The 21,266-nt window shown below is 35.7% G+C and overlaps 1 protein-coding gene across 2 annotated transcripts in view; it reads right to left on the reverse strand.

Annotated features, from left to right (window-relative positions):
- LOC106672289 (mucin-5AC-like) overlaps positions 1-14,974 on the reverse strand; it is a 41,420-nt gene extending 26,446 nt beyond the window's left edge. The window contains exons 1-2 of one of the 2 annotated variants that reach the window (XM_024228885.1): positions 14,900-14,974; positions 7,184-7,287 (exon numbers count right to left, since the gene is read on the reverse strand). In XM_024228885.1, coding sequence (XP_024084653.1) covers positions 7,184-7,225 — 42 coding nt within the window. In that variant the 5' untranslated portion in view covers positions 7,226-7,287; positions 14,900-14,974. Of the gene's footprint in view, positions 1-7,183; positions 7,288-9,975; positions 10,095-14,899 lie in introns of those variants that run through there. The other variant, XM_014403599.1, reaches the window with a different exon arrangement.
- Between the last annotated feature and the right edge of the window lie 6,292 nt (positions 14,975-21,266).

Below are 21,266 nucleotides of genomic sequence, written 5' to 3' on the forward strand. Positions count from 1 at the left end.
GTTATTTTATCATCTAAAGTTGGGGACCGTTGTGGCCGAGTGATATTTGCCACGCCACATATTTCTGGGTTCGGATTCCGGCACAATCCACGGAGTTTAATTGAGAAAAAATATGTAAAATGTTATTGTAAAGTGGTTTGCCCATTGCGACACCCAACGACGTTGGCTGAACGTTGTCAAAGAAAAAAATTTTCAATTAATTAAAATTGGTGATATTTCCGGTAGGATCGATTTAGAAGATCACTACAAACTCCACCACGACGGTAACAGGACGCTTCTCGGGAGGCACGTTTTTAAGCACAGACCAGATTATAAAAAATATATTGTAAAAATATTAGGTCCACTGCTTTACTTGTTATACACTAGTAATTTTCCGAAAATAAAGGGAGTAAAAATTGCCACGTTTGCAGATGACACAGTGGTGATATCAGGAGGACCGACCATCAACCATTCAACCCCAATCCTTCAAAAGGCTTAATATGTTAAACGAATGTACAAAAAAAAAGAAGAATCAAGCTCAATCAGCATAAATCAGTTCATACAAACCTTACAAACATAAAAGTGGGCCATGTTTTGTTTCTCACAATTGATCAAACTAACTATACAGTGCAGTGATACAACTTTGCGAATGACCTTAGATGCCAAGCTGAGATTGAAAAAACACGTGAACAAAAGAAGGATAGAAATAGGTTTAAGGTACAGACAATTATACTGATTGATAGGACGCGGCTCCAACCTTAATATACAAAATAAAATATTATTATACAAACAAGTCCTAACTCCTACGTGATCATATGGTATTCAACTAGGGTCGTACCAAAACCAGGAATATTACAATTATACAAACATTAAAAAACTTCTTGCCACGCAAATGATTCCGTCATGTTTTTGCTGGAACCATTTCGTGGAATTCTCTTTAATAAACCTATGTTGAAAACAAGTTTTTCTCCTCCTATGATTGAACGTTGAAACTCGGACCGTTGAGGACAACGTAGAAATCGTAGATACAATTCTGGGGTTATTTTATTCCACGAGGTGTTGTTGAATATTTCAAAATGATTTAATAATGGGTTTATTAAATGGGTTAGAATAGTCTTACTAAACAGAACCACACAGATACACTGAAGATGGTGAAATGCCGAAATCACATAACAGACCCCAGCAGGGATAGACAACCAAGATGATCGGTAATAATCAAATTGCAAATTCATCACCACGCAGAGCATAGGAGGAAATATTTCATCTTTGTTCTGCTTGATTTTGAACCACTTCTGAATTGTTAGTAGCAGTGGTCCTTGAACCAACCTGTATACTTTAGACTCTTCAGAGAACTACACTTCTAGGATTATTTGGCGTTAGTGATTACCACGTGGAATCCAGAAAAGTCTTCTAAACTACAAAACTGTATACATTACAAAACATAAAAAGATGGTTGTAAGAGTTCTCTGAGTGTTCTGCGGGTGATGAACCTGTAAGTTGGTCGTTACCGATCAGCGTCATCTTCATTTCAGGGCTGAGTTGTTCTGTCCGAATTGTTTCAAGTCGAAAGGAGCCCGTCCGGAGAAGATCGGACTGAACTAGGTCGGTCTGTACGCTTTTCCGGGGTGTGGTGCACGGTCAGGCGCTTAATGTTCACCGGAAGGGGTAAGTGAGAAAGAACCTCGTCCCAGTCCTTAAGAGACCAGGTTAAAAAGGTGAAAAACTACCCATTTACGGACGCCAAAGGCGGAAGCGAGTCCCAGCTTGTTGTAAACAGACATGTACCACATCCGGTCGATAAAGAACCTCATTACCTTAAGCTAATTTTGCTATGGTTAAAGATGGTTAGGGGGACACTACAATAATATAAAAACCGCCTTTAACCCACCAAAAAACAAGGAATGCCATTTCTAGTAATGAAAGCGCCAGACAGTACATTTCTTTTTGAAGAAGACTGGGCCATCGCTCTTTTCGACAAAGACATCGACTCTGCGTCTCTTGCTTTTGAGCGTTGCGGGTCAGTAAAGACCTAGAGCTCATTGGGTATGTGAAGGACCACGATGTGCATTTGTTGATCACACAGTTACTACGTGTAATGATCTTTTATTATTCAGTTGTTCAGGTGTCTAACCGTTTGCGGAGGTGGAAGTACTTCACTATAAACTACTAGGTGCGGTCTATAATGATCCTCGCACTCTCGTATGAAAAGTCAAGTCCGTAGGGGACCGCATTTTGCCATCTTTAGGTCGGGTCTGTAGATGACCAATTGCCGAAACGTGTCTGACATATTGTAAGAAATACATTAGCTCTAACAGTTGGATTGAAAAGATCCTTGTTCCAACCATTAAAATCTTGTTACGACATCGTTATTAGCTTATTGTATAGAACAATAGTTATTGCTTGTTACTTTGTGCAACTTCAATGTTTTAAGTTGTTTGTCATTTCAAGATGGGCATATGGAGATGCAGAGAATGTAATAGTCAGGGAAACGTTTTGTCGTAGTGTGCATCTTACCCAAGCGGTTATTTACACAATTGTCGCCCCTGGTTTTTTGCATCCTCTTGCGGATTTTAAGCTTATTGTCTTCGGGGATCGGCGGAGGCGTAAAAAAGACACTCGGCTTTCCAAACATCCGGAGGAGGGCGGCGACCGTGTAATGGGTAGGATTTCACGTGTTTCTAGCCAAGGCCGGCCGGCGACGAGTCGTTCCCGTTCCCATTCCCCTTTCTATCGATAGGATCCAGGGGTCCCGATTATTGAGGTAGCCAGTCTCACCGATTATTCACCTGGAACACAGTCCTCAACGCACATCGAAACCCAGATTATAGTCGATTGTCTTTAAATGAATTACTTTAAGAATAACAACGCAGGCGTTTAGCTGTTGTCTGCGGTGTGTGGACCGCGTCTCGCTTCGTCGCGTTTCTCGGAAAACGTCTTTCTTGCGCTGGTTTTGATCATATTTGTGATTTCCCTGACGGAATTGGACTGCTTCCGGGAAACGGCGGACACATCGGATCTCCATGTACTCGACAGTTCTTTCTTATTCTTTTTCATTTAACTGTTTGCAATGTACATTTTGTTTTTCGTATTTTAGTTATCATGTATACCCACCAATTGACTCGATACGCTTAACTAAAGTAGGTGCCCAATGGCAAGTCGCAAAGAAACGTAATACACACTTAAATTAGGTGCTATTTTCCTTCGTGCAAGCTTTAAATTTTAGGGTTTAACAATACGAAGACGGAGGACAGAGCGTCCCTTCAGTTTGGGGGTCATTGGGAGGGCTGCTCATAATGCCTGAAGGAGAGCTTTACGGTTGCCTATAAGTTGACAGTAATACCTCTCGTGGTATATCTAGTACCTAAGTACCCTTTTATTTTTAGCATGATGAAGATGATCTAGTGATTAGACTGAGAATTTTATTAATTCGATTTTTTTTTAATTTGCGAGTCATAAGCAGAGGTCCATATTATACAACCATGTTGCCAGGGTACGTACCTAAGGAAGTTCTTATACCGGCGGACCTAAGCGGGTTATTGCATGTTTGTGTATATGATTTTTCGCATATACATGGACTATGTAGCTTGGCCGTTTACTACCATTTTTGATTTCTATTTATGTCAGGCTCGCCACGGTATGTTTCGGCTACGAGAAGAAACTCATTCTGACCGAAAATGTACATACATACAAAGGTGAACAAAGACGATCGTTGTACTCGTAAAGTGACCATGTGGCATCCAAAGTTCATCACACTCTCGACATGGCCGAACTTTACTTTACTTTACCATTTTTTGCTTTTCGTCTGAGCGGTTTATTAAGATATTTCTTTCTTTTCGGGGAGAAGAGATTGGAGATCAATGATCGTGTTAACGATACATACGATACATCGGTAGGTGAAGCATACCGATGAGGACCTGCTTGTTTTATTTTACTCTCTATTTACTTGCACCTATTTTTTAGGCATGTTCGTGTACATTTCTCGGTTATCTTCTTTTTTTTTTCTTTTTTTTTTGAGGGGGGGGTTTGATATTTGATATTTAATTTTATATTAACGAAATTTGAATGCCTCTTGCTGCTTCAAACGCTTTTTAAAAGCCAACATGTGACAAAATGGAATGGATCAATTTAAAAAAATGTGGAATAAAAAATTTTCTTTTAATTGTAACCCATTCTTTTCCTTAGCCTTGTACTTGTGCAGGGAATTGTGAATCACCTGACTCAACTGTTTATTCTTTTATTTTTAATTTTTTTTAATCATCTCTTGCGGGCATCTGTGTACAATTCCTTCTGTAATAAGAGTGGAAGGCATTAAACCTTGTGCCGCTTCCTCAATTTGTATTTGCCCGTTTCCTCAAACGCGAACAAAGCCATTTGCTCATTGCCACGCGGTCGACATTCGTGTTTTGTCCTCATTTTCCATACATTATAAAACGATAAATGTGGACTTTTAATTAATTGATATTATGAATGTTCTACAAACGGGAAATTTTAGATTTGATTCACGGTTTTTTTTTTTCGGTGACAGTTCAGCGCACATGCCCAATGTGTAATTCTAATAACACTTCTCGCACTTACAACTACAACTGGCCGCGTCTCAAGAGACACTAAAACATATAAAACAGTATTTTGTCTAAAGTAGTACAATCCAAGCTACGGAGCTCCATAATAGAGAATCTGCGTTTTGTTGTTGTTAAAAATAAGATGTTTATTCAATCACAGATTCTCTATATAAAGCAGTCCTAAAGGTACTTTCTCCAGTACGAACCATCAACAAATAGCAAAATATATTCAGTTAGCAAAGCTGCTTAACAAATTAATTCATTAAGGCCAGTTAATTCATTAAGGACAGCACAATTCATACATCAAAAATCCATTATATACATTAAAAAAACCACTAAATTCATCACATAAAGCAGATACTTGTAACATACCACGATCCTTTTTCTTTGTCTTAGATCTTCGATCGTTTTATATCATATTTCTAGCCCAAAACCCAGGTGAAGGTATTAAATACAGCCGAAAGCTCAAGGGAGAAACAGGAGTTTTTTGTTTGTTTTTTAAATTACATACATCAGTTGCTGAGAAAGATATTTGCAACACACAAGAACCACTTGCCCAGTGGGGAACTACATCGTATGCATTTTTCTCTAAAGTACTAATGAAAAATCAATTAAAGCCGCAGGCACGACGGAGAGGCTTCCTGACCTACCCTAAAATTAAACTGAAACTGTAATTGCTGCTGAAGACAGATAGTTCACCTTTTTTTCAACCATCTTTCTGAGTTGCTACATCGGTTTTATAACTATTTTTTGAAAGGCTGAAATCCTGCTGAGAACACGTACAGCCGAAAGTACTTCGGAAATGGAGGTTTTTCATCTTCAGCCTTCACGACTATACAATATTTTCAAAAACGTGGAGCTTATCTCATAGGATAAGCTAATCCCCTACCGCAGGATCGGGCAGTGCGAGCTGAGCCACCAAACGACGAGGAAGGACTCTCTCTCAATTTGTTTGAAGACACCTGCTCTTTTTATGTAGATGGCAAGGAGTTAGTCGCGTATGTCATAGGTCACATATTTTTATTTTTTCAAATCTGAATACATTTATTTTTTTGAAGGTTTTGTTCTAATTTATTTGGATCAGGTCCCAATTTTTGTCTTTTCCGATTAATTTGTTTGAGTTTGGGGCACAATTTTTTTTTTTTTTTTTTTTTTTTTTTGCTAGACTGTCTTAATGTGTTCTATAGTTGGAAAAAAGACTATTTTTGCCTTCATATCCTCGATGTTTTCTCCTGTAAGACGCGATTCAGTTTTTTCTCATCTCCAGTGGTTGGTCTATGTTGTTGCTATATGACGTCGTGATGATGTTGACCGATGGGATACTATTTTCTCTTAGTGTCTTCTGTGGTCGGAAATTCTACAAATGTCTAGATCAGTAGGATGGTATACTACAAAACTAACAAATAGTATGCAAACTGCAGACCTGTTTCGGTTTTAGGTCATCACCAGTGGTTAGTCTCTGTTGATGCCTCTCTCTGCTTATTTCCCTGACGTGATGGAATAATAATGGCATAAAGTTACTGTTTTATCTTACTCTGTCAGACAGACATAGAACTCACAAGTCTAGCCCGTTGAGGTGTGTACTACAACCTAACAAATATTGTAGGATTCTAAAGCTCGGTCGTTCCTGATCAATTTTCGACTGCTTATCCATGCTGTTTTCGTCTGTCTGACTAAAAACTGCCGAAAAGTGTCTGACAGACCAAAATGGCGGGATACAGTACAAATTGATCGCAACGACATGACCCATCATTTCTACAGAAGAAATCTCATAAATAGGCTTCTAATGCAGGTGAGATAGATTCAGACAAGCATAGTTTCATAATCAATGAATATGGAATTCAAAGTAATTCATTTAAAACTGGATCGTTGAGCAAAATTTGGCCTGTTTAGAGAAATAATTTACAATTCTCCTTTGGTTTAACTACACGAAGGCTCGGTTTTGAGTAAATCCCACGTAGAAAAATCGTCCCAATGCGGTCGCCTTCGGGCTGTTTGACGAAAGAAACTCCCAAGACGGTATATCTGATTTCTCACCAGATCCGACAGATTCGAGGAGCCGGCCGAGGTCAAAGCCAACACGGTCGAGGGGGATTTTTTAATTTAAATTCAACAATAAATAATTAATTTAAATAAGTAATTTAAGGAACATTCAGAGAAATGAGGAAACATCACCGATGAGGGATGAGCTGTTACGTGACATGACACAAGCTGCTCTCATTCCACGATCTATCTGAGAGCTATTCTATACTTTTAGCTTAAAAAAATTAATGCAAAGCCATTAAACTAGTGCTTAAACGATATTGAACAATAACTCAGAGAAGTTACTAAAAAAAATACATCACAAAATTAATCCCAAATATAAAGAAGACAATGACAATAGACGTGACTTACACAACTGACAAAGTTTATGGCGTTAAAAGAGATTACAACCATATAGAAAAATTATATGTTTTAAGCTTTACGTCTCTTTTCTAGTTGTGAGATTGGATTTATGGTCTTTTATTAATAGACTTAAAAGTCGCTTAAGCAGAGCGTGACTTTTAATAAAACGTAACCTAATAAAAGACCGTCATATTGTCGTAAAACCGCTGATGAAATTAAACATAAAAAGTAATGTTCTGTCGTTTAAGAAAACTTCTTACCTGCAGGACGCAGATCCCGAATTCGTTTGTTGTGTCGACCATGACATGTTGGGGAGAATAGTACCCCGCGTAGACGTAACCAGATATGCAGACAGCGATTATCGCTGGAAAAAAATTTTTAAAATAGACTGATAATTTCGTTGATTGAAACAAATCAATAGATAGATATCCCTTGGAGTACTACTAGTGTTTTTAGTCAAACTTATTTTGATACTGATTTTCAAATTTTGTTTTCAAATTGAGAGGCACTGGGAGGCAGAAAAAATGACCATCGTTTTTTAATAATTTCTTAGATAATCCTCCATACATTATTTTACAACAATATTTGGTCCGTTTTAAAGGATATGAGGTAAGACTTGTGTTTACAATTGGATTTTGTTAATAACTCTTTTCTTTGTTGGTTTTTCTGTAAAGCATCTTTCTAACGTTCCCAAGGTTCGATTTTTTTTAAGTTGTACCATTTTTAAGTTTCAAATTTGTTTGAGTGATATTTTAAGTGATACAGGTTTGGCTAGAATCATAACATTGTTGGAAGGTGGAAGATGCCAAGTGTATGTGGCTTGGGTGCTTGACATGCCTAGAACAACTGTCCGAAGGGGAGGTCATCGATACCAAGATACTGGAGGTTACTTAAGTAGGCATAGATCAGGTCGCCGTCTTGTCATCTCCGAGAGATGATCGTTTTATTGTTTCGATTGTACTCCGTAATCCACATTCTACCTGAGATTAAGCAACGATTTGATCAAGTAGAAAAGTTAGTTTACCTACTGTAAGACGAAGACCTTCAGAAGCTGTAACGCGAGAAGGTCTGCTACTGGTCCAGAACTTCTAACAACAGAACAGCTCGGTTGTTTTGCAAGAAATCACATCAATTGGCCTGAGCAAAATTGGACTAAAATTTTGTTTTCGGATGAGTCGAGGTTTGAGGTTTTCTGACGGCCGAGAGAGGGTTTGAAGAAGAACAGGAGAACGATATATCCCAGCAACATTTTCACTCCGATGAAGCTATAGAGGTGGTGCTTTTATGGTTTGGATTACTGTGGAAGGTCGAACAAACTTGATCTTCATCGAGGGTCCCCTAACAGATGCGCGATACATTGAAGATGTGTTATCAGAAGAAGTTTTTCCTTACATGCGACGGTTTTATTTTTATGCAGGATTTTATGCAGGGCCCCATGCAGCTAGGATCGTTGGTGACTAGTTGGAACGGGCTTCAATTCAATGTTTGCACTGGCCAGCATATAGCCCTGACTTAAATCAAACCTTTGGGACGAGCTGTCTGAAAGGGGAAAACATCGCCCAGTGATGTCAGAGAATTTGCAGGAATGGCAATATTGGAGGTTATGAAAATACATTCAAAATGCAGCACTACATTCAAAACCTCATTAAATATATGCCACGTCGATTGCAAGGAGTGCATCTTGCCTTTATGGGCTAACAAGTAAAACTGTTTGAAGACTTCCACACTTTATGTATATACAGTGACATACTTATGGGGTAAAATGCAAGCTCGATCAAAAAATCTCTATCCTGAAAAGTTGTATTTTTTCACATTTCAGTACACTTTTCTCCCAACCTTTTCATCAAACTGAAACGATTTTTTTTCGTAGAATCGTTGCTAGCAATTTAAAAAAATCACCCATGTGCGGAAAAATATAATTATTTTTTTTAAATAAAAAAGGTGTAAAATTTTGTCACAAGTTTACGTTGTCAAAAATTACAGATTTACTATTATTTAAAAACTTCCCTTAGCTAAAAATTCGCAGTATACTAAGAAAAATAAAACAATAAAAGATTGGTTTTAATAGACCAAATAGATTTTAACAAAATGGTCCCGAAAAATGGTAACTTTTTGGCCAATGTTTGAACAATTTAATAACCTTGACAAATTGCTGAAATATGAGAAAAACTGTAAAGTTTGATGCTTAAATACAAAGTATAAACTTTCCATAAAAATAAATCAAAATCCATCGAGTTGAATTGAAGTTAAACCATATAAGAAAAACCAACAGTTCGTCTACCCGTTTTATAGATTAATTTTACAGCAGACAATCATAGCTAGCAATTTAAAAAAAACACATGAGCGGAAAAATATAGATTTTTTAAAATATAAAAGGTGTAAAATTTTGTCACAAGTTTAGGTTCTTGTCAAAAATTACCGATTTACTATTTTTTTAAAGCCTCCCTTATCTAAAAATTCCCAGCATACTAAGAAAAATAAAACATTGGTTTTAATAGACCAACTAGATTTTAACAAAATGGTCTCGAAAATGGTAACTTTTTGGCCAATGTTTGAACAATTTAATAACATTGACAAATTGCTGAAATACGAGAAAAACAGTACAGTTTTTTATTATTCAGAAATCGTGAGATGCGGTCTGGTGTGATGTAGGTTTCAGAAAAACATTTTTTTTTATCGTGCCAACGTTTCGATCTTTATTGAGATCATCTTCAGGGCTCAAAGTGTTTGTCTTCTGTGTAATTGTGCCATTCTTGCGTGTCGTGTTGAGAGTGCCCACTTAAATACAAAGTATAAACTTTCCATAAAAATAAATCAAAATCCATGGAATGGAAGTGGAGTTAAACTATATAAGAAAAACCAACAGTTCATCTACCTCTTTCGAATTAGACAATTCAAGAACAAATAAAATAAGTGAAGTGTTTAAATAGAACTTATTTCAAGTTGTAAGTAAAGCAAGTCTGTTGCTGATCTTTCACGAAATGACTCTGCGTTGGATTTTATATTTTCCAAGGATAAGGGAAGGATTTTCTTTTTAAAGGAATTGATTTACCTGTATATTGCAAGACAGCCATAATTGTCAGTTCGACTCGATTTCTTTAAAATATGTGTTTCTCATAACGTACAGACGCGCGAACTTGCATGGACGGGTGTAGCATGTCGGCCTGTGGCCCTCGGCAGTGTCGGCTGAGACTGGATCGGATCGGGCCGAAGACCGGTGCCATGCGCCGCCTCTGCCCCCCCCCCCCCCCCACGCCCCCCCCCCCCCCCCCCCCCCCCCCCGCCAAACCCCAAACCCCAACCCCACNCCGGTGCCATGCGCCGCCTCTGCCCCCCCCCCCCCCGCCAAACCCCAAACCCCAACCCCACTTGCCACTAGATCCAGAAATTAAATTCAACCTATATTCAATTGTTAGGTCTAGCCGAATTTCTAGGCTCAAAGATCAAACAGACACGATTAAAAATGAAGACACCTGCTGGTGAGAAACCAGGTCTCTCAGGACTTAAATTTCAAATATGAACAAAAATTGAACAGATGAAATTCGGCGTAACATCAATAACACACACTAACACAACGAAGTGGCTTGGTTTGGTGATAATTCAATACATTTTTTTTCTTTTTTAAGGAACAGGAACCGCTAAGGGTCATTTTCGCCCCGAAACTTTGGCCTAGGGCCTTCAATCCAGCCGGGCCGACAGTTATCTTATTTACTTTTTATTCATTTATTTATTTAATTCTTGTTATCAGTATAGTAGATCATATTTTATTTATTAAATTTGCTTCTGTCAAAAAACTGAATAATTTGGCAATATTTTCTTGGTTGTCTCCTAATATTTCATACAGCTTATTGGGAAGAGAATAAAATTTTCTTAAGTCATGATATATGCGACATGGTAGTAAAATATGTTTTGTTGTTATTATTTCATAGCTTATTCCGCATACAGGAGGAGGGTCACGGGCCATTGAGTGACCCTTGGTGGTCCGGCAGTGTGCCATTCTCAACCTAGTCAATTCAACCTCTATCAGACGATGCCTGTATGGAAAACTTGATTTCACGAAGTTTGTTGTTTGTAAGTGAATGCCGGGCTTTTTTCCATTGCAAATATATTTTCTCCCTAAAGGCCGCAATGAGGTCATCCTTGCTTACCTCCACAACAAGGTTTCCATTTCCAACTGCCTCCTTGGCAGCCTCTCATTGAGGGCCAGGGATACACGAATGGCCAGGAATCCACACTCTTTTCCCTTGCTGCCCAAAGGAGAGAACAATAGATCCTGTACCATAGGATTATTGCTGAAAAATTAAATGTTTGCAGGGCAGCCTTGGAGTCACAGCAAATAACCATTATGTGCTCGTCTGGATGGATAGTGTTGAGGGATTTATTTATGATTATCATTAAGGCACTATAGTTTCTTGCAAGGGGATTTAGAGAAATATTTTTTTTATTTTTCCACAGCTGCTTGTGAATTCTGTGTGTAACGTATGTGCTGAGGGCAGTGCGTTTTTGATTTTTGGAAGCTCCTGTTTGTATATGAAACAGGAGTGGTGGTTTTATTACATTTCGTCAGTGATAATAGAATTTTAAGGTCGGGTAAAAGCCGGGGGGATAATCGATTTGGTTTCTTTTTGGATTGGGAACACTGAAAACCTGTAGGAGCAAATACAATCGGACAAAGAATTTTGTGTCCGGATAATGAGAATAAGAATTAGTCTTAGAAAAGAGGTTATTTAGAGGGTGGATAGAAGACGTATTATCCTAGCATAAAATTTCAGGTCCAGCAAATTACATCGATGGTTTAGGGAGAGCGAACACTTTTGTTTAAACATTAAATATTTATTTCTAAAAAAATAATACGATTTCGTGTTATTCATTATATAATACAGATTTACAAAGGCAAAGATATGATCAACTATTTCAAACGAGACTCCTCCCACCCCAACTATTTAAAGGAAAGACAATCAACCAACAAAAAAAGGAAGAGGAGTAACAATTTATATACTCGGTGTCCCGTGAGCAGACGTCAATACGTCAAGGTGTTATTCTATATGTCAAATGGGACTAAAAAGTCCCTATTGCCCATAGTCCAATTCTTAAGTGTATTCGAGATATTACATTTCACATAAAGCCCCCATATGTATATCATAAAATAATAATCCTACTGTAAATTTGATTACACCAATGGAGAGGCCATTTAAAATCCTATTAGGTTAATATGTTTGGAATAGTATCTTTAACCTAACAAAGTTCAAAATTAGTTGGTACTTTTCGAGAGTTTCCGAAGTTCTTGTCTAAAGTTGAGGTAAGATTTTTCTAGTTCTCACCAGTGTAAAATTGACGTTGAATTGCTAAAAATTCGATTTTTCGGTTACAAATGGTTTAAAAAATTAGTCTAACGTGTTGAAACTCTTATTAAAAATAATGTAAGTACAAAGTAAAAAAAAAGATTTTTTTCAGAGATTTTCTTGTTTTTTTAAATGCTGAGAGATAGTGCTTACTAAAAAGTTCCCCTCCTAGTGAGCTTTAAACGCAAATTTATCAAAGACAGTTACCACCAGCGTAAAATTAACGTTTAATTGTTAAAATTTATATTTTTGGTTACAAGTGGTTTTAAAAATAGTCTTTATGGTGTTAAAAATTCTATTAAAAATAATGAAAGTAATACAAAGCAAAAATAAAAACTTTGTTTCAGAGCCTTTCTTGGCTCTTGAAATGCTGAGAGACGGCGCTTACTGAAAAGTTCCCCTCCAAAGAGCTTTAAACCCGAGTCCTAAATTTATCAAAGGTTAGTTCTCACTAGTGTAAAATTAACGTTTATTTGCAAAAAATTCGATTTTTTGGTTACAAATGGTTTAAAATATTAATCATTAAGGTGTTTGAAAGGTTTGTTAAACTTCTAATAAAAATAATGAAATTAATGCAAAGTAAAAAAAGGAGTCTTTGGTGCAAAATTACATAATAAAAAACAACACGCTTCTAAAAATTAATTAACAATTAAATTAAATGTTAAAAATGTCCACCTTATTGAAGAATATAAGCCTGACATATTTTACTGCTCTCACGAGTTCACCCTGCTTCTCTTCTCTCATAACAATACAAGTTTCCTGAATCCTTCCCATGAGGTCGTTAAGACAGAAACCGTATAGACTTCAGTTTTAACTGTTCCTTATATGTAGAAGTCTAATTTCCAAGTTTAATTTTTTTAGATCAATAAATACAAATGAATCATATTAATTTTAATGAGAAGTTGGTGTCCGAGTGGATCGAAGTCACGATAGCTCAAGTGGTAGAGCAGCGGTATATTTATTGGGTTGTCCGGAAAATAATGCAGGATTTTGGTATTAAACAAAAAAAAAGAAACTAGTTACTTTAAAGCAATGTTCTTTAATCAAAATAATTTCCCATACTCTCAATACATTTCTCCCAACGTGTTGGTAACTTATTAATTCCGTCTGAGTAGAATTCAGAATTTTTAGAATTGATAAAGTCAATAAATGCATTTTCCAGTTCCGTTTGATTTTTGAATATTATGTGTTGTAAGTAGTGGTCCAGGTGTCTAAAAAAATGGTAGTCAGTAGGCGAGAGGTCCGGAGAGTAGGGTGGGTGAGGCAAAGTTTCATAGCCAAGCTCCAATAATTTTTGTGACGTTACACGTGACACATGTGGTCGAGCGTTGTCATGCAACAAAATGGGCCCTTTCCGATTGACCAAAGAGGGCTTCATTACTGCCAATTTCTGATGCATGGTATTAATTTGGTTACAGTATGATTCAGCATTGATGGTTTCGCCAGGATTTAAGAAGCTGTAGTGTATTAAACCAAATGAAGCCCACCATACCGTAACCATTACCTTTTTTTGATGAGTTGGGGGCTTTGGAGCTTCTCCTTTGTCGAGCCACTGTCCAGAACGTCTAGTGTTATCGTAGAGAATCCACTTTTCGTCACATGTAACAATTCTGGCCAGAAATGGGTCATTTTTGTTTCGACAAAGAAGTGATGCACAAACATCAAAGCGCTGATTTTTTTGGCGATCGTTTAATGAGTGTGGAACCCAATTTTCGAGTTTTTTCACTTTTCCAATCGCCTTGAGGTGGTCAGCGACGGTCGTTTTACTGACTTTGAGTTGCTCTGCAAGTTCTCGAACAGTTGTTTTGGGGTTTTCTTCCACCACTGATCGCAGAACATCATCATTAAGAGAGGAAGGCCTTCCACGACCTTCTTCATCTTCAAGGCTGAAATCTCCCTCCCGAAATTTTTTAAACCACCTTTGCACAGTGCACTCATTAACACAACCCTCGCCCCAGACTTGGTTAATGTTTCTAGCCGTTTGGGCTCCGCTTCGGCCGAGTTTAAACTCGTAAAAGAAAATCGTACGAAATTCTCGCTTTGACATTATAAGGATGACTGAATTATTTCCAAGTAGCGGAATGCTACAGAGGTAAACAAACAATATCATTTGGAAGAGGATTAATAAGTGTTGACATTCATACAAATGAGTAATCCTGTAAACGTAAACAGAATATTTTATATAGATTTTTTTTAATGAAAACTTAAAATCCTGCATTATTTTCCGGACAACCCGATAGCAGAAGGTCGTGGGTTCGAATCCCGCTTGTGACGCTTGACTTTTTTATCTCAACCAATACCTTACATAAAGTTTAATTAATTGAAAGACGTTATTTGGTCAATCGGACCACGAACTCTTGTGGATTAATTTTAATGATATTTCCATTGATGACATTTATAGTTAGATTACGATTTTATGAGATACACGGGCTTTATGGGAAAAAGTTGCGAACAGTCTTTTTAGTACCATTTAACATACAGAATATTCTCCTGAAGTATTGACGTCTATTGGTAAAACAAACTGTTGGGCCCAGAGTAGATAACTGATAATCTATTTGTAAGTTTTAAGTTGTTCGTCTACAGAAGGAGTCCAACATACATACTCCAGGGTTCATAATAAAATGCAACACCTACCTTATAATCCGAATTATTTTTTGAAAGAAAAGTTATTCTATTTTTTGGGCTTTGCGTGTTGGTACCTCATCCAGCTTATTTCCTGAAAATTTTCTGCACTTAAAACCCACTACTAGCATCCATTGAATGATTTCGTCTATCATAACTGATTTGATTGTTCAGCAGCGTTTCCTGTTGCAGCCTGCTTGTTGTCTCTCGTGCCCGGTTCTATTGCTAAAAGTGATTTGGGTAAAAAACAAAACCAGAACTAAAGAGGATGAGAAAACTATTAATAAGTAAATGACCCTCCTTAGTCGATTGGTGCGAGAATTCAGTTCCTAAACGAAAAATAAATAAATTTATACGTGTTTTGTACGTAAAAAATGGAAAAAAAACCCTCGAGTCAATTGGTGCAAAAATTAAGCTCGTAAACCTCTCAGCCGTAAGCCAGATGCCGAAAAAACATCGTATCGGCAAATACGCTTATAGACCTAGTGTGCGTGTTTCAAAAATAGTTTTTGGTGAATGGTACGAGTTAGTCTTAAGTGCGTACGTACTGAATAGTGAAGTCTGAAACTTCCCCCCTTACCTGGTCAAATGTATCCATTCATATCTTAACAACAGATTCTTCCGGGTTTCACTGAACAACTCCCTTTCACCTAAATTCAAAATAGCTGCAGGTGTTCCACAGGGTCCGATACTTGGACCTACCTTATTCACACTCTTCTTAAAGGCCATGCTTAAAATAAAACACTCCCATCTTGTATTTTACACTGATGACATGGCCTATTGCTCATCATGGAGACTATGCACCATCGTAAAAAGATTAAATCTTGAGGTTGCAAAAATTAGCTTTTTTGTGTTAGATGGAAGCTCAAGATAAATACATCTAAGATCGATGCAATTCTCTTTACTAGGTGTAGACCATTGCTCACGCATAGGATCTCTTTGGGGGGAGTTTTAGTAAATTGGGTGGACAAAGTTGTGTTATGGAAGAGGACAAGAGGAGGGAAAAGAGGCGCCCCTCCGAAACATTAGAAGAGAACCGGCGGCAACACTGGGACGGTTGGCAACGCTGAGGGGTTGGTGTTGACGAGAGGGAAGAACAAAGAAACGGGACTAACGGTAGTACGCACGGAGAACTGCGCAGTTGTGGTTGTTTGAGACAACGGCGTTTTGAATTCGAGCGACTTTAATTAAATTACTTTATATCAAATTCTATTTATTTTTAATAATCCTTACAGTTGTTTATCTGGGACTGATAATAGACAGGAAACTCAATTTTGGTAAGCACATCCAAGGGCTAGTCGTTAAGGGATGATGTGCCATTAACCACATTTGGTCGAGCGGTCCACGAAAATAGTGAATTATTAATGACTAATGAATTAATGAGAAGAGTGAGGTTGTTTTAGCACAATTTGGATATGTTGGGTTTAATTTTTAATTACTGGAGAAGGATCAGAATCTAGACAGCTTCGGTATTTATTTTTCGTAGCTGAATAGATAGAAAATCCGGATTCGCATAAGTAAGTTGTGTAAATTGAAGAACACGTTATGCTTTTTCAAAAAGCAATAGAAATTTTTTGTTTTCCAAGTCAGAATTTTTTTTTCAGTCAAAAATGTGGTAAGTATCGGGCTTCAAAAATAGATTTCAAGGTGGAGTGTGTCTATCAAACATTCGTATTCACTTGAAGAAGGATTCATGGTCTTGTAGCATTGTATCTCAAAATATTCTGCTGCTTTTCTGAATTTTCCAGAAGATGAAAAAGGAACTCCCAAATTAATAAAATTGTTTGAGACTGCCATGGGTGTATCGTTGAAGCGTAGAAGTCTTTTCTTCTACTAATCAGGTGAAAGGTGACTGATCCTGGTTTCTGAAAAGGGGCAATGAATTTTTTTGTGTATTCACTACTAACTATCCAAATTGCAGTATTTTTACAGCAGATTCAGTTGGGCATCCTTCCACAAATAGGTAGTACGGCTACATCATCCGCATACATCTTCACTAGGTATTATTAACACTAATATGGTGTGGATCATGTCAGGTTTTCAGAATGATCAATGTGTTTGAAAACAACATTTCAAAGAATAAATCTTTTGTTATTTTATAATTACTTCAAATAGATATATAAAAAAACTTTTAAAAAAGAAGTAATTCTTGTCATGCAGGAGGGCTTAACATTTCTGCTTTCCTTAGTTACATTAAATATATAGGTTTGTTGAGATATGGTATGATTTTCCTTTTTCTCCTTTTGACCATAATTACTCATTAAAATGTATACATTAATTATGTCGTAATTTGGTTTCATTAGGTAATTTTAAGTTCTGTATGGTTATCAGAAACAAATTAACATAAATAAAACTGATGGTTCATAGTCTATTTATGTTCATCCTGTTCTGCCTTTGCCCAATGGTTTTGTGGTAAATCTTTAGTTGTTGGTCTGTGCGTTTAGGAACAGCATTAGGACAATAGCAAAAGAGCATGCCAAAATTGTGATATTTCCTCCTGTGATCTGCGGGGCGATAAACTTGCAATTTGTTCTTTACCAATCATTCTGGTCAGCCTATCTTCACTGGATTGGCCTTTTTTGTTCATGTTTCATTTCGTCATCTTCAATGCATCTGAAAGACAATCCGGGGAGGCATCAGACCAAAATAATTGACAACGATAAAATCGCATTCTGACACAAAACCAATGAGAAAAGGTTAAAAAGCAAACTGGGAGACAGAAAGAATGGACAAAATCAGGATGATAGGAAACAGTCAAACTGTAGGTTTAACACCTCATAGATCTCAAAAAAAACTATGTAACATTTTTAAGCCTGACGACTTTCTTTTAAAAAATACAAAGCTTTTAATAAAATTATTTTATTTCTAAAAACAGAAAATTCTTTACAAACGGAAAACAATTTGAATTGAAAATAATACAAAACAACTAAAAATATATATATATAAATTTATGAAAGGCTGCGATAAAATAAAAATATGCCTTATCACAATTTAGCACATTTAATTTATCCTTTATAAAATAATATTTACAGCAATGAAATCAACATCAAATAGACATTTTCAAATGGCATCAATAATTTTTTTGTCAATAAATTGCCGACTGTTCAAGTCAGCTTCAAAATATATATTTTAAATTATTCTCAATAAAATTTATAACATACAGGCAACATTGAAACAAACAGCGTATCTCTCATATAGAAACAATCATTCAATTCTATTTAATATTTTAAAATTTGGCTTCAAACAAGTTATTGTGACGCTACTGAGAGGAGAGCACACAAAGTTAATGAGGAATGAGAGGAAATAAGTTGCTGGGGCGAGTTATTTACTCGAGTTGATCTGTAATGACTTAATTACTTTGTATGGTTTTTTATCTTCTCGAAAGTTCATGAGAAAATTATTTTTGTCGTTGTAAGCAACTGGCCGGATCAGAAATTAAAGATATTGTAGAAATGAAAAGTTTTAAAAATGTCATTAACAATTGAGTCAGTTCATGGTAAAAAGAAAAAAGAAAACTAGACAAAGAATTCAACAAACTGAAGAAAATAACGAAAATGAAACTGGTTTGTTCATAGACAAGAAGCCTTAAAAATCTGTCTAAACTGACAGCTCAGACTCAGAAAATGCTGTGGGGTGGACAAGTCACAAAAACAGATTGGTCTATACACACAAAAGCTGTCAAAGTAACAAAAATGAGTTATTGTTCAAAATAATATATAGTTCGGATGAAAGTGACAGGGGTAAGAACTGTCTTGGAAGGTTCGGCTAGTGTTAAGTGACAGAAAGTTGAAATTATTAAACAGCAAATTCATTGTTTCTTCTTACTTCATCGGGGCTGATTATTTAGAAGAAATATACGTCTATTTGAGTATATTATTATTAATAACTCAAATATACGTTTAGTTAAAGAGAACAACAAAACTATTGTATTTATTGGTTTTACACCAAGAACATAAAACTGTCTGGAAAGAAATTATTGCAAACATGAATTTGTAGCTTTGGCAGATCCACATAATTCAGCCTTTTGTGAATATAACATGAAAAAACACCTAAAACATTTGGTGTACATGGAAGTATTTAGTTACATTTATTATCTGTATCTTCGTTTCCTGTCTTTCTAAATCTCTCAAAAAATCTAAATTCGACCTTTCCACAATATATTTTTTAAATATAATATTTATTCCGTTTAATTCACAAAATAAATAGTAGCAATTTTAATATACTACATGAAACAAATTTGAAATTTCTACAATACTTTTTTTTCTTATTTACGCTTTTTAAATACATAACATACAACATTCAATTGAACTCTGTTTTGAGTTGTTTACATTATTCTGCTATAATAAAAACCAATTTTTTTTTCTTCTTCCAATATGTAACGACGTTAACATTTAAATACAGCTACAACAATTTAAGACATGACAAATATTTTTTTTTTGATCAACCATATTATTTTATACAGTTACCCTGTAACTTTTATTGTTAAGATTCAATGTTATTTGCAATACTTTTAGCAAATAATAACAAATTACAGTTTGTATTTAATATTTTCAAATTAACAGTGTGGTCCCTGAACGTTGAAAATAAAACTACTTAGTTTGCTTGGTGCGATAATGTAGTTTGGTGCTAACTAACTTTGTTTTTATTAGTAGCTATTTAATTTATAAATATCAAAATAATATTTTTTGATTAAAATTATATTTTGTCTTTTTTTTTACTAAACACAATGTACGTTGAAACACTAAATGAATAACAACTAACGTTAAGACGAGGAATTTACCATCGTATTAAAAAGAAAGTTTTAAAAAATTCCTTTTTATCAACAAACACCAAGCTGAAAATTCTTCAAATAAATTAATTTAGCTTGGAACAGGCATTGCAAAATAATTAAGCAAAACAAGATACACTTTGAAAACAGTGGCTTCAAATTAAATTTTCAGGTATAAAATAAATATTTCCTATTTTGTACGAGGCAGAAAATAATTTTTTTTAAGTTGAAAAGTTATGGCCTAGTTTGGGAAAAGAACCAGGCCATCACTTTTATCCAAAGAAAAATTCAACGTTGAGCATTATCAATTGTCAATATTGTATAGATCTTCCTCTAATTAATATCAACATCCAGAGTATTATCTAGAAAGTTTTTATGTTTGAAATTTAGCACTGTGATTAGATATGCTTTCTGAAACATCAGAGAAACAAATATTGACAAAGATAATCAATTTGGAATAGTTTCTTGTGGCCGCAATGCCAGTAGATCCTAGAGCAAACCCAACTTGTAAGATGCCAAAATCACTACAAAACGCATTTTCTAAAAAATCAACCCTGCTGGAAAAGGTGCTAAAATTGATTCCCTAATTACTGGTTAATTTAATTTCTCATTAGTAATGGTATGTATTAAGGATATGGATGATATATCACAGGATGCAGAAAAGGAGAGTTTTCGGTGGATTTTTCTCTCACATAGTTGTTAAAAAACAATAAATGATATACAGCAGAAAAAATCTATTGGATTCGACATGACCAGCTACAAATTGAAAAGCTTCTAAATGTACAAAAGTTTTAAAAAATGTCAAAGACCAGTGTAAACTGATCAAGCTGCGTTGTGTAAAACAGTCTCAAGTATATTTAAAAATTGGAATATCTGTAAAACTACAAAATTTAATTATGTCTTAATATTATAATTCAGAGATGAGACAAAATCTTTTTTTTTTTTTACATTACAGTCATGTTCATATTTGTATTTTTCATGAGTGATATGTTAATTAATTAAAATACCTTTTTAAGGGTACAGAAGTTAAGGATCTTTGAGGGTTTTCACCTCAATGGAAGGTTTGAAGCTATAAACCATTTTAGTTAAAAATTTCTGCAATCTCAAATTAAACGGTCTCTTATATACTAAGAAAATTCAAATGAAATTCTCAATTTCAACAGCTAAATTATCTTAAGCTTTATTTTCGATTATAACTTTTTTGCTTAGTCCACATAATGAGTTCTATTTCAGATTTTGAATGTGTCATTAGGAAGAAAACATTTCTCATCGAACAACAAAAGCTCTTAGGACCTTATTAAAGCTCTTCTGTGGTTTCTGCAGGCAATGGAGTGGCACAATGTTTTTATGAAAAATATATCCCAAATCTATGATATTGACAACACAACAAACAGTTCTTGGTCAATATTACGCTTAACTTCCCATCAGGAGAGCTAAATAGGATCACAAAAGAGGCATTTTTTACACAATTCCTATCAGCAATAAAAACAAAACAGTATCACAACCCTTTATTCTCAGGTCCTGTTCAGATTTGCCTTTTTCTGTAGGTGTAATTGTCAAAGATCCCAATGATTGACAAGCAAATTTCCAGAAATCGAGATAAAAGATTAG

The sequence above is a fragment of the Cimex lectularius genome, unplaced genomic scaffold (assembly GCF_000648675.2).
Source record: "Cimex lectularius strain Harlan isolate CLEC.00 unplaced genomic scaffold, Clec_2.1 scaffold17, whole genome shotgun sequence".
Taxonomy (NCBI): Eukaryota; Metazoa; Arthropoda; class Insecta; order Hemiptera; family Cimicidae; genus Cimex; species Cimex lectularius.